At 32.6% G+C, this 18,594-nt stretch overlaps 2 protein-coding genes across 3 annotated transcripts in view; one reads left to right on the top strand and one right to left on the bottom strand.

Moving 5' to 3' along the window:
* The window catches only part of Hs6st (heparan sulfate 6-O-sulfotransferase), a 99,577-nt gene that overhangs the window by 45,298 nt on the left and 35,685 nt on the right, over positions 1-18,594 (top strand). The gene's annotated exons all lie outside the window — the stretch shown is intronic.
* On the bottom strand, positions 14,345-16,605 carry LOC149489897 (uncharacterized). The gene is made up of 4 exons (XM_089715031.1): positions 16,569-16,605; positions 14,769-14,991; positions 14,581-14,642; positions 14,345-14,506 (listed from the first exon to the last, which is right to left on the bottom strand). Exons 1-4 carry the CDS (start codon positions 16,603-16,605, stop codon positions 14,466-14,468), a joined length of 363 nt encoding a protein of 120 aa, XP_089571157.1. The 3' UTR covers positions 14,345-14,465.

Raw genomic sequence — 18,594 nt, 5'->3', positions numbered from 1 at the left:
AAGCAGAACTGCTGGAAATAAATGTAAAAGTTAATAATGAAGTGGAGAGAGTAATTTTCGCTGTACACCGTACACGAATCGAGGTAATATTTCAGATTGCTTCAAACGGACAATGTCTTTGTTTGACTGCGGATGCTGATTACGGGCGGCTCGGGAAATTCGGCATAAAAGCGCTGGACGGCACTTATCCGGTACCCATTGTGCCTAGCGCCACTGCCTTGACAATGTAGCCCACTTTATATTTTATTACGGCTATGTGTCACCTTCACTTCCACGCGTTTATTTAATGCGCTGTCGTTTTGACGGTTCACTGTGATTTTATGGTGACATACGCTTCTGGTAGTTACCGTAATGAGTGCAGTCAATCATCGTGATCATTATAGTTTTTGTCGGGGGAAAAATAATCAGCCGCGGTAATTTATTCTTTGCACGAACTTTCTCTGCTATACGGAGAGTATATTAATTAAATTTTACATGGAGCTATCTTTGATGTATTACAACCTCTTTTATTTCATTACATACTATAATATTATCTTACTTTAAACAAATTAAATAAACGAGTGAATATATACATATATTAAAGAGCACTAATTTAACTGTTTGCGTTGTAAATACGGCTATAAGCGAAGCAATTTTCAGGATTCCTTGTTTTACATTATAGCAATATGCAGTGACCATTAATACCCATCAAATGGATTTTATTGTACTCGTACCGCCTTATATTGGCTAAGGTAAATATAGATAGCACTGGGAACAAAAATAGCAATCCGGTCAGACAATAGGGGAGTCTGGGTCGTGGATTAACTCATATATTTCCGAGCCCCAGAGACTAATCGAAACATTCGGCGTGATTAATAGAGGATTCAAAGTTATAAGGGAAGAATGAAGACTTCATAGCGATCAAGGAAGAGCATCAATTTTCCAGTCTTGTATCTACTTAGTCTTCGCATGCACCATATTGAGTGAGTAATCATAATTTATGCGTCGTAGTATCGCTGGTGTGGAATGTTTATTTAGCAATTGTATTGAATGAAAACAAATGTGATTCATTACACGATACATTTCTATTAACTTGATTTTGTTCCATTGATCTTTATAAGTTTAATAAATATTCAATTAGAATACCTCGAAAGAATGAATGAAATAAGTTACTACGTTGTAACATGTTATAATGTTGTTACACACGTGTAGATAAACATAGTCAGTTATTCATAAGCAATGCATAAAGCATATCATAATAGCCAGGTATATGTAATGGAAATTATATGCTATTTGCATACAAGATTACTCCATTGGAGCAGTATTGAAGTGTTCGCTTATGGCTCTTATCAATCCTTGATGCACTTTCCTGATAGCGCGGGTATCGACGATGCTTTCAAGGATAATCTCCTTTGAAGAAATACTTGAAGGCTATTTTAAATTCAGTCTGTCATAAATATTTTATATTTTTTGCTACATATTCTGTGTATATTTAAATTTTAAACACGCGTATACCACATTATGATTCGCTCGTATACATTATCATTTTAGTGGTTGCCCATTTAGTTTTAGAAAGAAAGAAAGAAAGAAAGATCATTTATAGTTTTATATGCAGTATATTAACAAGTTTTGTATGGTTGATATTTTTGTGTAGTAAATCATGCATATATATATACATATATACATTTACGCTTCAGTCTGAAACCCATTTGAGGATTAAATTTCAAACATGAACGAAACTAATTATTAGTTATGCTGAACAAGAGTAGTCCATTAATTAATACATTAAATGGACTGAAAGATAAAAAAGGGAAGGCTTTTCCCAAAAGTAGGACGCAGGTGGGTCATAATAAAATGAAATGAATGTGTAAGGTCTGAGTATGTCATACTGACAGTTTTTCATAACTCGCAGATAAAAGGAAAATTTATACTTTTGATATAAATTTTTGAAGTATAGTCCTGTTTTACATTCTAAATAAGTTCGTTTCGTAATTAATGCATAAGATTTTAAGTTTATTAACGTTTACGGGCGGTCATGTGTTTAAAACTTAAGGCGTATCCTAAATATTAAGTAAATGTGATTTTAATTAAACGTTGTGAGAGGAAATTTAAAATAAGATTGTCATCTAGAAAACTTATTAAATTATCAATTTAATAGCAGATCGTGTTATGTTTTACGGAGTAAATATTTATTACCTATACGCCATAAATTCGTCGTCGAATATTTTGCGAGCGAATGTTTTTCTTACTTATTTTATGGCCCCGTTTATTTTTAGTTATAAATTTTATTTTATAGTAGATAGATTTATTTAGTTTAGAACACATAAATTTGCTCTAATCGTTGTTCATGCTGGTGCAATTAATAATAAATTTACGATCTTCCTCTATCAGAAGTGAATATGGTACTTATCCATACTAATATTATAAATGCGAAAGTAACTCTGTCTGTCTGTCTGTTACTCAATAACGCCTTAACTACTGAACCAATTTGCATGAAATTTGGTATAGAGATATTTTGATACCCAGGACATAGGATACTTTTTATCCCGGGAAATAGGATAGGTTTTATCCTGGAAATCCCACGGGAACGGGAACTATGCGGGTTTTTCTTTGACTGCGCGGGCGAAGCTGCGGGTGGAAAGCTAGTATTAGATAATATTAAACATATTTAATATGCTGATTATTCAAATTATGCAAAATTATATTATTTGTGAATTGACTTAAAATTTAAATAGCTTTATTAATTGAAATTTGATGCAAAAGTATAATAATTAGGAAGTAAATTATTTAGTTTTCGATTTATTAAACGTTAAAAATGGTTCGTGTCATTGTGTTGGAATATTTGGCCTTGAGTTTATGCAATCATTAAGCGCGTGACAGACGGTGAAGATACTATAATATTTTATCTTAAGATACTGTTATATTTTATATCACAGTATCTTAACGCATCCGGTATCAGCGTTCGGACCATCATTTTTCGTTTTGTCATTGCGTACTAAGACCCCTGTAGAACCGCCATCCTGTTACAAATGACGCGAAATTTTGTGGGTCATTTATAACAGGATGGCGGTTCTACAGGGGTCTTAGTACGCAATGACAAAAAGAAAAATGATGGTCCGAACGCTGATACCGGATGCGTTAAGATACTGTGATATAAAATATAACAGTATCTTAAGATAAAATATTATAGTATCTTCACCGTGTGTGACGCGCCTTATACTTTATTATATCGCTTTTATCATTATGGCTTGCTATTATTAAAAGTCAAAATATTTATTCAGAACACATAATTTTATAAGCCAATAGAAACTAGTTTTTTCCCAATTTATCTGATTTATTATTAACATTTTGGTCTTTTAATAAAAAATGTATTTGTCTTCCATAATTTTCATATCATTCATATTATATCAATATTTGGGTACTTGTGGAATTTAAAATATTTGTAATTTTACCGACAACAATTGATAAATGTAATTTAAACCTTAAAACAAAGTTAATATTTTCTCAGCTTTTATAAAGCAAATCGTGAAAACTAACGCGTGACGAAAGGGCTCCAACCGTGACCGACCACATTCGATCAGATTTCAAGTTGCATGAGGTCAAGGATTCATTGTACAGAGTATTTATATGTAACTAGCTGTGCCCTGTGGTTTTACTCGAAGTGCTCCGCTCCTGTTGGTATTAGCGTGATGATATATAGCCATATAGTCTTCCTCGAGAAATGGGCTATCTAACACCGAATAAATTTTTCAAATCGGACCAGTAGTTCCTGAGATTAGCGCGTTCAAACAAACAAACTCTTGAGCTTTATATAATACTAGAGGTCCGCCCCGGCTTCGCCCGTGGTACATATTTCGCAATAAAAGGTAGCCTATGTCCTTTCTCGGGTATCAAAATATCTCCATACCAAATTTCATGCAAATTGGTTCAGTAGTTAAGGCGTCAGTAACAGACAGACACTAGACAGAGTTACTTTCGCATTTATAATATTAGTATGGACTAGCTTTCTGCCCGCGGCTTCGCCCGCGTTTTCAAAGAAAAACCCGCATAGTTCCCGTTCCCATGGGATAAATCATATCCTATGTGTAATGTGTTAATCCAATTTACCCTCTATATGTGTGCTTGTAATCGGTTCAGTAGTATTTGCGTGAAAGAGTAACAAACACACACATCCTCACAAACTTTCTCATTTATAATATTAGTAGGATTAAGACGTATAGATTGAAATATTCTAATGAAATTTAAATGTACTTTTTTTTTTGTAAAACGAAACATTAATTTTCTGCTCTCTGTAAATTTTAAGTGTTGCACTTAATTAAGTATGCAAATGTTTTCTCACTGAGAAATGCTAATAAAACTAAATTTTATACTTGACAGGTGAATGTTATATTAAAACTACTTTAAAATTTAAGTTTTATGATATTTGTTATTATTTATTCACCGTGTTATTATGCAAAAAAAAAATAATTTTAATAGCTAACTTGCGCTAATACACCTTTTACACTACACTGACTGAAAGTTTCGATAACATGTTTGTGGAAGCTACAACACCTTATTTTACAATATACTGACTTTAAAAATGAATGAATAACATGTTGTAATAAATAAAAGAAAAAAATACATTGCAAATGAGAAACCTTCCGTTGTTTTTAGGAACTTTGCTTAACTACTCCTAGGACTGGTGGTGGGTAAAGTATATTAAATTTCCTTGGCTCTGTCGTGTCAATTTGCAAGCACTTTAAAACTTCTCTTGGTTTGGAAACTTTACATACATATTAGCATATATTAGCAATATATTATAGCTAACTATTACCCGCGGCGTCAACCGAATTTAGTGCACTAGTTGTCTAGAAACTAGCAAGGAGTTTATAGCAGGTATATTTATACGTGCCAATTTTTTAATAGAAGTAAAAAAAAGTGTGGTTAATAATTATCAATATGTATTTATGTTGGTAGTTTATAATCAAGAACAAATCCGCAATTAGAACGTAATATTATGACTGTAAAATGTCGTAACAAAAAAACAGCGCTTACACATTGAAGGCATTTTTAATTCATTCCTCTCTAAGTGTAATGAAGTTGTTTACTAAAGAACCTATCCATTCCTTACAAGTACTAACAATAATAAACGGCCGTTTAATATATTACAATCTAAATATGTATTAATTACTCGAACTCGAACGTAGTCTCGCAGCGATCGATCATCCGTGACGGATCTCAATTCCACTTTGCAATGTCGAAAACCATTTCGTTTATTGCTTCATAATATAATTTTGTGGCTTCTGCTATACATACATATATAATACATATGTAGCGAGATAAAATTGCGTTTGCTTCCATACCGAATTCAATATTCATTCGCAAAAATCAATGGTACTTTTTAATACGAACACAAAAGCCTTTTGGTGGAGCGTATAAATGATTCGTGGCTAAAAATCATTCGCAAAAGGATATGGAAAGTAATTTTAGCTTTTTTGTATTTGTTTTGTTTTTTATTTTAAAAGTTGTTGAAGATGGAAAGGATTCAAAACGATCTTTATGCATAATTTAATTTTTATGGTAATAAAATAAATATTATAAATGCGATATTTTGTATAATGACCGGATGTTTGTTTCTGAGTTCTTAAACAGATCTTACACCACAAATAGGTCGATGTTTTTAGAACTAATAATTTTTCTGTTAAGTCTAGCATAATTTTTATGAAAATTTAAAATTTTAAAGGAAAATAAGGGAATAACAAAAATGCTAGGTAATCTAAACCGTAGCTTAGGAGACGGATTAGCAACGTAAACCCTAGCTGATTTTTAGCGATTGTTATGACGCGGCCCGGGATTATAGCAAAAAGTTGAGTAAAAGGCTTCACCTTAAAGCTTACAAAATGTTCATGTTTTCTTTTATACAATGATATAACAGCTTAATTAAAAGAGGCTTTTGTAAACAGCTTATTTTTCGTAACAGACTGGGAACAAAAAGAACGCTGCCTCTTCAAAAATCGATTAACGAATTGTTTGCGCCAGGAGTAATAGCTATTTGATAAATACGCACACACGTACACGTACACTGTGTACACAATGAAGGTAACGAAGCGCCTTCCGTTTCCCATTAGTGTTGGTAAAGGGAAATAGCGGAGGATAGTTAAAAGTTGAGTTCCGATGTGTGTTGGTATGAGTGGCGTAAGAGATGGTGTGATTTGGCGCAGGATTATTTTTTTTTATTATAACTCTATCCAAATAGGAAACATAACTTCACAAACAAATAAATAGTAACAATTTTTAATTGGAAATATTTTAAAATCATGTATTTAAATTTACTGTACATAGTACATACTAGGTACTAATTAATAATCATCAATTTTGTTATTACATATTAATTCTAAAGGCAATCAATTGTCGTAAATAAGGCTAAAACTCAAAAAGGAAGGAGCTATTTTTTGTATGCATATATATTAATTAATAAGTTTTCGTCGAAACAAAAATAATTTTAAGTAAAATATTTAATGGGACATTTTAGTCCTAACACTTTCAAATTTATTTATTGCACGCCTCATAAGCGAAGCGTTGAGGTGGGTACTACTGTCACTTCGCGCAAAACATCTGATTTTTCAAACTTAAAATGTCTTTATGTATCATACATTGCACTTGTAAGATAATACATACACACACATATTAAGAAAAAACACTATTTTTAACGTTCATGATATTTTTGATGTCATTTTTGTTATTTAAACTAGTTAAAAAACAGTTTAAAAAAGTTCTGTCTTGGACGTCCGTGTGTCTGTATGTGCGGATCCTTTTTCTTGTTAACACGATAGCGACCGAAATACTTTACTAATCGAGTCTTTTTTTTTCTCCTACGCTTGAGTATGCTCAGGAATAGAACCCTTTCATTTTTCAGGGTCTGATTCGATGTGGTTTAATTGTTATTAAATAAACAAAAATAATAATTAATAAATATTTATTAAAAAAAAATTATGAGGCGTGCACTTTTGGATTTTCCAATTATTTGACTCTTACGCTACGAATACACAAGTACATTAACACATTAACCACTAAAAATAATTAAGTGAAAAATTCAGTGGGTCATTTTGGCCCTAACACTTTTTCATAGTATGTACCTATCTATTTGACTCTTACGCTACGTACACACAAGTACATTAACCACATTGTTTTCTCACGAGCGATTGAAAAAGAGACAGCACGTAGCTGATTATCATAACGAGCAATACTGTGAAACGCTAAACATAAATGCCTAGGCGTTTTACTGCTTTTAACGTCTTGATCGTCAGTTTAAAGTGTTAACTAAATCACCTAAACGCTGCTTTAAAAGTTTTCATAAGGCTTTCATAATTCGTTGGTGTGTCCGCCGGTCAGGTTTTAATCAATTTTGCGGATGCTTGCTTTGGCTTTTTGCTCTGTTTCAGCTGAATTAATGTATTAGTATATAGTTTGGATATGATTTTTCAGTTAAAATGTTAGTGGAAAGGTTTGTTTAAAAATTTAAAATTATCGTACCATAGATAATTAAGAACAATTCAAATGCCATCTTTGATCTTGTATCAAAATATGTTTTTCAAAGTGAAAACAAGATAATCTAAATTGTCATAATAACAATAAAAAATATTTTACGACGGGTTTTCAGGACGAATATGAGTAAATATATTTCATACGCAAGTTGCCAAAAACACAATAGGATTATAGCGGCTTATGTCACGTTTCTTTACCCAGAAATGATTTGTTCTTATGGACGGTTGAATTTTCACATTATATCCATAATATGATAAAAGTCAGCATTTAAATATCCGTAAGCAATACGTTCCTTTTTAATTCTATATAGAAACCATCCATAAACATACAATGGACCACCCGTCATTCACTTTTATCTATTGAAAGTGACATTCAAATATCCCGCCCCTCTTTAGCATTCCATATATTGAAGAAGTGTTATTCAAAACATCATATTATTGGTACTTCAGTACATTAAGATCATGACCATTTTGATAATTAGTGAATCTATAAACATCGACGACATATTGTATAGATTTTATTCGTCTGCTTCGAGTGGGTTGACTGCCACCGTACCCCATATACTCCTATTAGGCCAGTAGAAATCGACACTAAAAAACCCTAAATTCGCAAAGCACGATGTAGATTTGAATTTTTGGTATGTTGTCTGGATCAGTTAGGGTGATGTAAATCCCAATTTGCAACTTCGAAAAAGTTGTGCTCGCTGCGCACCACGTGATAAACTGCGAAAATTTTGGACTTTTTTCACTTTTTGCTCTAAAAGTCATAAACTATGCGTTTCCGACAAGTATGATTCAGTACATAAATTAAGGTTATTAAATTTGCAACAATTTAAGCCTAACCGCAGCTCTCTAAACCTTATAACGACTAAACTGTGGCCATTCGAAGATGGTTCATTTTTCCGGAAATATTGAAATTTTTAGTTTTGCTCCCGTTTGAAGCAAAATATTGGCAAAAACCGCTCGTTCTATGAGAAGTTCGTATAATAAAGTTGTAGTGCATTTAATTTTCTTTCATAAGAGCATAGAACAAAGTCTGTGAGACAAATAGTTCACTCACAATATCTGAAAAACAAAAAGAAGGTAGAAATAGATTTTTAAAGAATTGAAACTGAGGGCATATAAAATCATAAAAAGGATAATACTTTTTCATTTGCAGGATAGGTAATTAACAAAATTACAAAGATAATTAAATTTGCAACAATTTAAGCCTAACCGCAGCTCTCTAAACCTTATAACAACTAAGCTGTGGCCTTTCAAAGATAGTCAGTTTTTCCCGAAATTTTCAAATTTTTAGTCTTGCTCCCGTTTGAACCAAAATATTGGCAAAACCGCTCGTTCTATGAGAAGGTCATAAAATAAAGTTGTAGAAAATTTAATTTTGTTAATTACCTATCCTGCAAATGAAAAAGTATTATCCTTTTTATGATTTTATATGCCCTCAGTTTCAATTCTTTAAAAATCTATTTCTACCTTCTTTTTGTTTTTCAGATATTGTGAGTGAACTATTTGTCTCACAGACTTTGTTCTATGCTCTAATGAAAGAAAATTAAATGCACTACAACTTTATTATACGACTTTCTCATAGAACGAGCGGTTTTTGCCAATCTTTTGGTTCAAACGGGAGCAAAACTAAAAATTTGAAATTTTCGGGAAAAACTGACTATCTTTGAAAGGCCACAGCTTAGTTGTTATAAGGTTTAGAGAGCTGCGGTTTGGCTTAAATTGTTGCAAATTTAATTAGCTTTGTAATTTTGTTAATTACCTATACTGCAAATGAAAAAGTATTATCCTTTTTATGATTTTATATGCTCTCAGTTTCAATTCTTTAAAAATCTATTTCTACCTTCTTTTTGTTTTTCAGATATTGTGAGTGAACTATTTGTCTCACAGACTTTGTTCTATGCTCTAATGAAAGAAAATTAAATGCACTACAACTTTATTATACAACCTTCTCATAGAACGAGCGGTTTTTGCCAATATTTTGCTTCAAACGGGAGCAAAACTAAAAATTTCAATATTTCGGGAAAAATGAACCATCTTCGAATGGCCACAGTTTAGTCGCTATAAGATTTAGAGAGCTTTAATTAGGCTTAAATTGTTGCAAATTTAATAACCTTAATTTATGTATTGAATGATACTTGTCGGAAACGCATAGTTTATGACTTTTAGAGCAAAAAGTGAAAAAAGTCCAAAATTTTCGCAGTTTATTATTTGCGTATAATCTTTTTTCCTACTTTCCCAAATTTTGTAATTTTGTTAATTACCTATCCTGCAAATAAAAAAGTATTATTCTTTTTATGATTTTATATGCTCTCAGTTTCAATTCTTTAAAAATCTATTTCTACCTTCTTTTTGTTTTTCAGATATTGTGTGTGAAATATTTGTCTCACAGACTTTGTTCTATGCTCTTATGAAAGAAAATTAAATGCACTACAACTTTATTATAATAACTTCTCATAGAACGAGCGGTTTTTGCCAATATTTTGCTTCAAACGGGAGCAAAACTAAAAATTTCAATATTTCCGGAAAAATGAACCATCTTCGAATGGCCACAGTTTAGTCGTTATAAGGTTTAGAGAGCTGCGGTTAGGCTTAAATTGTTGCAAATTTAATAACCTTAATTTATGTACTGAATCATACTTGTCGGAAACGCATAGTTTATGACTTTTAGAGCAAAAAGTGAAAAAAGTCCAAAATTTTCGCAGTTTATCACGTGGTGCGCAGCGAGCACAACTTTTTCGAAGTTGCAAATTGGGATTTACATCACCCTAACTGATCCAAACAACATACCAAAAATTCAAATCTACATCGTGCTTTGCGAATTTAATGTTAATTTCCACTGGCCTATATAGAATCCATCAAAACCTGAGAAACTCACACGTTTCTAATTACTCAATCATTATAATTTATCTATCTATGTATTTTCTACATCATAAAGTGTATATCATAAATAATATACATATAACAAAATATAAAGCGCTATGTTTAGAAAGCTGTTCCAAGCATGCAGTTATTTGAATAAAATGTGTTTGTACCTTAACTTAATCTTGATGATATACTATAGTGCAATCTCGGAAACCCACGCTCGCTCGCAATTTTGTATACCTAGTTTACAAGTGAGATCAGATTGAATATGTATCGCGGAATCGAATCAAAATAAAAGGTGCTGTTGGGTAAAATATCTAATAATAGTTTTCTTTGTTTTACTTTATCTGTGGTGTAAAAAATATATCGAAGTATCAAGTAGTTTTTATATAGGGAAGGAGAATATAGATTAATGCTCTTTAGCGTCTTGATAGATTGATTTTATAGCCAGTAGTCTGAATGTTTCGTTGACTAATCTTTTTGACGAAAGGATATAAAAAACACACACAACTTTTACGGCGTGAACTCGTGTTACTGACATCGATGGGGTTTAACATCAACAATCCCCACGATATATAAAGAAACGCAATAAAACACCCGAAGCTCGTCTTACGGATTTCTTTCGATAAACGTTTATTACGTGGTGAGTGCGTTATCTGATTAAGTGCAATAACTAAATTAAGGTCAATGGTAAAGGCCAACGCGATAAAAGTCGGCCGGTCATAATACATGCACGTAAACTGAGCTTTATTGACACCAATCTGTGTTTCCATTTATATGGTGTTTTTGTTAGTTAATAGTTAGAAGTAACGTAAGTTGATAGAAAAAGTTAATAAATGAAGTGATAATATTGGTTCTTTACAAACACATCCCTTCCTACGCATCCTAGCACATCTCTGGTAGAAAAGCACTAGCCGAAATGTGTGAATATAATTAGTCCAAAAATAATTCCATTTGTTCGTGTTACATGTACTGTAATAAAAACATTATAATATTATTTATGATCCAAAATATTTTCGAAATGAACCCCTAGAACTGAATTTTCAACATTATACCAGAAATTAGAATAAAATATTATTATGTTGTTTAGTTAAAGCTGGTTTAACCCCAATTTATTAGTTAACTATATGAATATTAAAGCACTCACAATTATAAACTTATAATGGCGCAAATATCAAAACAATTTTTATGTCGTAACCACCCCATTTGTTGTGTCAAAACGTTGTTCCCCAACAATATAAAGTTCCCCTAAGTCAATACACAGCCCCATAATATTAAGACCCTTTCATTGAAAACAGGCGCAGTCAAAATTTGCAGTTAATGTCCTATATCCGAAGGAAATAGAAGGACAAATAGCGGGCTATTTACAGGTTGGTTTTCGTAAATGTGGCGCGAAGGGGAAAATTCGAAACTGTATGAAGCTTAAAGATAAGCGTTATTAAGGATTTCTCGAGTGTTCTATATTGAAAGTTATGTTTGTAGTTTGGATGAGAGGGTTGCTTGGTTACGGAGGCCTTTATTGTTTTAAAATTGGTGTTTATATATCTACGATGGAACATTATTGGCCTTATACACGAAACTATTCAACGGTTTTATAAAAGGGTTAAATTTCCATAAAGTTCAATAAATTTAATCTTAAATCAGAGTTTTCAGAAACCAGACCAAATTTGGTTGAATGAATAAACAAACACATTAATCGTTGAATATGAAATCGTTACGAGAATTTATATCATTGGAACGAATATAGAAAGCGGTGCTATCGTGTTAACAGTTTTTCCTAAACATAATGAATGAAAATTAATTTAATCGATCTAAACAGTAGAACTATTATCGCTCCCATATAGATTTATGTGATACGCGCGGTTCATTCCAGTTCAAATATCAAGTTCGAATCGTAAAGTTAAATGTGTCGTAAGCAATAAAAATTAAATAGTTTGAAGATAAGGTTAAACTATGAGATTTATGCGATGTACTTCGATATAACGAGCGTCTTTTCAACGATAATTAAATAATTTTACGACGCAAATGAAGCAAAGTTCCGTGAGCTCTATGATTTTACGATGCTTACTGTAAAGCCGGCTACTCACGTACCTGCCGCAGGGGCAATATTGGAACAATCTCGGTTGGTCGGCGGTCGGAGCAATTTCAGATGTTCTCTAAATTGCCCCTACTTGCCTATACACATCACAATTAGAGGCCAATTAAGGGTACAATTCCAAAATTGCCCCTGCTGCAGGTAGGTGAGTAGCCGGTTTAATTCCACTAAGTTTGTGTGATCATAATCAATTTTATGAACTCCCTGTTATACGTTTTGTTCGAAGATAACAATGGATTTATTCGAGCTTTGAATTACTTGTTACAAAGGTAATTAACCACACGCAGTTTGATCAAATTAATTTTGTTGTTTATATTTTCTATAATAACACAAAGGCATGGAAAGTAATTTGTATAAAATTAAACTTTTGCCAACTTTTTTTCATATTCAAAGCAGTAATATAATGATCAAAAGTAAAGTAATATTAACATTGTAATTTACGCTCATTGAAGGATAGAGCTTTTAAATGTATGTAACTAGTAACAATCGCTTATTACGTCGATTAATCACTATTGATATAAAAAGCATTTACGTTGCGTAGTCTACTTCATTATTCATTTATTAATGGGACCACAAATTGTTACATTAAGACGATACACAAAAAAAAATCTACTGCTTGGCGGGCGGAGTCTAATAGCTCGCTATCGCGAACGCGGGTGTGCGCGAAGTCATTCTTGCAAACTCGCCGCGCTGCCGCTGGCCGACTCGGGACAAACATGTATGGAGTCGTCATACAGTTATAATATTGTTATACATATATTTAATTGTTGATTTATTGGTTTTATTTTCTTGCTTATAAACAAATAATCTTCTTTTTAACAACTACTTAGACATTATTAATAATTATTATTATTTCGTAATGTTTACTTTATTACAAAATAATACAGGTTATAAATAATCTTTAAAATAACAAAAAATATTGTTACTCTGAAAAAATGAAATGGTACTCAATAACGCGGACTACTGAATGGATTTAGATAGAATTTGATGCTGACGTAGATATTACATCATGCCCAGAAATGAAAGGTAATATTTCTGAAAGAATTTATAAACCCTAATTCTTCTCAGTCAAAGTCAAGAGTGGAAGATATCACTAATACAGTAAAACTGATGCGAAACTTTGGATGTTAATTTGTATATTTTTTTGTTAGTTGTTACTTAATCACGTCAAGACTACATTACCTACCAATTTTGATAAAATATAGCTAATTGCCTGGATTTACACATAGGATACTTTTTATCCGAACTGAACACTTCTGTGGGATAAGACAGGATTCACGATATAATCTAATTCCACGCGGGCAAAGCCGCGGTCGGAATGATATTTTTTTAAATAAAAAAATTGTTTAAAAAAAACACAAAATATATTGACGCATGTATTTATTTTTTGCACTCTATTATAATTGTAATTATTCATTACAAATAATCAAAATAAAATAGCCAGAACAAAGTTAGGCCCTGGTAGGGTAGGTAGGCAGGTACAGCAATGTGAGACGAACACTGGCTTATTTATACCAATAATAATGTATTATAAACATTAAATTAAGTTTACTTTCTAACAACAAAAATACATAATATTAGCTAATGTGAAAGCGAATCAACCAATCACCCCACAAAAATGAAATGTGCACACAAATATTCATCCAAATCAGTTCATGTGATTAGGAGGAGTGACTGCAGCGCCATCCTCCGGGCCCAATTGTGTTTCCAGATCACCCAGGAACTCAATTTAATATACTTACACAAAATTTTTCGAAATGAAAACTCACATTACTATGTAAATATGAATATAAACCGGTTTTAGTACTAAGCAATTTCCCGCACAGATGTAGTAAGTATAAATGAAATAAATATCAACATCAAATTCTTTCTACAACATACTTATCTACCACCTACTAAGAAATTCTTGAAATCTTTTCGTATTTTTTTAAAATATAATACTACTCCAACGAGCTCCTGTTCCATAATTCCATATTACGTCCACCATACTTCCACTAAGTTCACCATGATTTTTTATTTCTTTGCACTTTGTTGCTTTTTGCTAAAAATGGAATCATGCGATAAAACCAGTAGAGCGTTGATAACATACATTTTTGACTGAATAAAGGTACTTACGAAGGAGTGGGTTCACATTGTGAACAATCAGTGGGTTTATTTTCCTTCTGGATTCCGGATTTCTGAAAAGATTATTTATGCTATAAATGAAAAAATCTTACACATTCGTTATGTACTTAAAACAGGGGTACATATCAAACATCGTCTATAATACAATTATCATCAAATTTAAAATAAAACCAACTTACTTCATTAATTTGTTCCAATTGTAAGCATTCTTTTTCCTCCAACCTTTATGTTTCTTCTTCTTATTTTCTTTATTGTCCCCATTTGTCTCATTTTGTCTTATCGTGTTGTCACCCTTTTTTACGATTGCGCAAGCGACACAAGTTCCCCGTGTGACGGCCGTAGCGGGAATGACTCGTGCAGCGATCGGGGTAGGAAGGTACAGGGCGGCTCTCGCTATATTGGCTGGTCAGGCGCTAATTTCAAGTATTTCTTGTTTATTTCAAAACCATCGCATATTTCAAAATTCTAACACGGTAGACGTATAGGTTGTATATTTTATAGTTAATATCCAAAAAGTCGTAACTTTACGTTTGTTATTTTGAAGATGCCAGAGATTAAAAAAAAATAACAATGAGAACTTTGTATTTTTTTTCTATCGAGAAAATATCATGGAATCATGTTTCTAAAACGGTAGACGTATTGTGTTACTATTGAACTTTCTTGTCAAGAATTTTCATCACGACAACTTTAATAATATAAAAATTACGAAGGTTTGAAAAGGGCCGTAAATGTTAGAAAAATTAATTCATCACCTTAACGAACTACAACTGTGTTATGTGGAAGCACTTCGATAAGCAATCTGTAAATTTATACTTATCTATACTTAATATTATAAAGCTGAAGAGTTTGTTCGTTAGTTTGAAAGCGCTAATCTCAAGAACTACGGGTCCGATTTGAAAAATTATTTCGGTGTTAGATAGCCCATTTATCGAGGAAGGCTATCACGCTAAGACCAACAGGAGCGGGGCAATTTGGGTAAAACCGCGGGGCTCAGCTAGTAAATAAATAAATACCTATATTCGTCGACGCAGACGTAAATTATGTAACGTCGAAAATAAATCACCGAGCGTTCAGTTAATTTAGTTTATTTTTCAAATTCCTAATTGATTTATTACGGACACTCGACTTAAAAATGCTGTGGACTATTTTTATTTATGCTCTATCGCGGTAGTCTGGCTAAAATCTTCTAGTATGAATTAATTTGTTATGATCTTGGTTTTTTGTTAATTTATGTTATATCTGTATTTGTATTATATCTTAATGGATAGAAATAATTCACGGATTATCTAATAATACATACTAAGATTTTTCGTAGAAGAATTAAATTAAGATTATGGACGATATTGCTTTTTTAAGATCGAGAGCTTTTGTGAAGATTGATTCCTATATTAACATAAAATTTTCTCAATATATGGTACAGTTAAGACATTTGAAGATTATAAAATTTCACAGCAAAACAATTAATTCCTGATTGTTTCATGACATTTCCAAAATTGTTGTTACGACTTACTAACTGGTTTACTAATTGGTTATCTATCACAACTATGTTTAAAACGTGAAAACTGTTTAACGATAAATACAAATAAAAACATGGGAAAAGGGACAGTGAAATGTTGATGGCTATCGATATTGCTATGTGGGAGTTTCCAATTAGATGGTTCACACGATATCTATGTAGATGCTAAGTTAATTTTGTAATTTTAATACATATATGTAATTGGTAGAATGTTTTCTGATTCGGCTCCGAATTTGGGTTATCTATCCGAATGTATTTAAAAATATTCAATTTTATCTGTAATTCTGTAATCACATCTCGGATCAGTGTTTAACAAATGTTTAGTTGATGTTATAAATACAGATTTTATTATGTGGGAGATAACGTTAGGCGTCGGTTCGGATTTTTCTAACAATTAAGATTGTCTTTAAAAGTAGCTTAGTATTTGATTATTTGATTATTTCTATAATATTATAGGTTTTACTATCTCGAGCTTTCATGAAGTATTTGTTGTTATACATTTCTTGTTTGTAAGTTAAAAAGTTAAATTATTCTAATTATAGTTATGCTGAGTTTAAATTTAAGATAAAATGCTAACAATAAAACGTATACAGCTGTCCTTGCACACGTAGCGGTCGCTAAAAACCTGTTTAGGTTTGAGCTTAGGCTAATGTTGTAAGTACATGGATAATCATTTATTATCTCGCGTAATAAAAATGCTAAAAACATTACAACTCAGGTTCCTGGAACAACAATCGATTTCGTTTTTTATTTGCCTTCGACGAGTTTGTCAATAGCTTTTTGTAATATATCAGAATTAATGAAAATGATTTCTAGATTGTATATATCTGTATTAATATGTCTGTATTGGTACTGGTGTATTGAATGTAATTTTGTTGTAACTATTAAAAGTTCTCAATAACTGGTAAATAATTATAATTAATTTTATACGAATAACAATAATGAGCGTATTTTCATTACTAAAATGATGCCTTTATTGAATCTTTTCCTCTTAGGTGAGGTTTTAATTGCGAGAAAAAAGCCATAGCAGGAACTTTTCCAATTACACTCTAGGTCCGGGGTTCGAATTCCAATGTACATATTTGTGTGACGGACACTTGTCCGTTCTCCCGTTTTGTTTGTAATGCTACGTGTGTCTGTCACAATGTAGCGCAGGAAATCCTGGCTTTGATATAGTAATAGGTTTGTAAAATATCTCGATGCAAATGATTGAATTATTATAATCAGAACTAGTGAGTGTGTAGTACAGAAGTAAGTCAAATTATTTTTTCTTAAAGTAAAAGCAAGCATATTGTACTGTGTTATCCTATCGTGCCCTAATGCTGAGCAAATGCATCGCCATCTTGTGCCAAGAAAAAGCAGTCATTTGTAAATTGGTCAAATTCATCCCGCCATCTTTTCTTCGACGTTTTCTAACTGTAAAAAAAAAGAACAAAATCATCTATATCTCAAAAATATTGACGAAATTGTAATATGCAATTGGTAAGCATGGAACTTTACATACCTAACGGTCGATTGGATGCGCTCAGCAGACGAGCGTCTTGCGAACCAGCGACCTGTTAGGCGCGGGTCAAACACAAGCGGCGCGGGCGCGGGCGTGCCATAAGCGCACCTCTTGAATCTGTTTTGCACCACGTCCTTCTTATACATTTTGTATGAAAGAATTTTGGAAAGGCGACGAGGCGGCACGCCACGGTTGCGCCGCGGGCGTACCGCAGGCGTACCGCAGGCGCGCTTCCCCCATCGCATCCAAATAGAGGTCAATTCACGGTCATACACAATCAAAAACAAATCGGGTGGTATAGACCGGGAGATACTGACACAAAATTTCGAGTCATTTGTAACAGGATGGCGGTTCTACGGGGGTCTTAGTACGCAATGACAAAAACGAAAATGATGGTGTGAACGCTGGTACCGGTGGCTTAGTCGCGTGGGCGTTAGTCGAACTCGTCGGAAAAATAGCGAAAGTCAAACGATTTGTAACACAAAAATTTTAGAATTTACCGATAGCCCATAAAAAAGAAGTAGGCGGTAGTCTCATGCCATACTTTTCCGGTGTGACTTACAGCCCGCCATACCGACGCGAATGTGTTGATTTAAATAAAACAATTATTCAACCATTTGTACCAGGCTAACTTTTGCACAGGTAACCATCGTCATGCAGCCATTTACGAAAATCGCCATGCCATACTTTTCGGACGATTCCAAATGGTCGCCATACCGCCGAAAATCTGCAAAAAAATTTATTTCGCCAAATTTTTTGTACCAGTATTGCATTTGGATTTTTGGAGAGTATTTAATAAAATGTGACCATTGTTATATTTGCCATACTTCTAGTAGGGGGAAAAAGTGCTGTCATACTTAAAAAAATAATTTATTATTAATTTATATAAGTGAAAATTTCCAACACCTAGATCTTTGAAATTTTATATTTATATTCGTTGATCCTCAAACTTACAGGAAAAATAAGTGCCATACTGTTACAAATC

The sequence above is a fragment of the Colias philodice genome, chromosome 3 (genome assembly GCF_061535455.1).
Source record: "Colias philodice isolate Cphi_HAF_F1 chromosome 3, ilColPhil1 Martin Lab GWU primary, whole genome shotgun sequence".
NCBI classification, from domain to species: domain Eukaryota; kingdom Metazoa; phylum Arthropoda; class Insecta; order Lepidoptera; family Pieridae; genus Colias; species Colias philodice.
The sequence above is the reverse complement of the archived record's forward strand: the minus strand, read 5'-3'. Positions and strand labels throughout refer to the sequence as shown.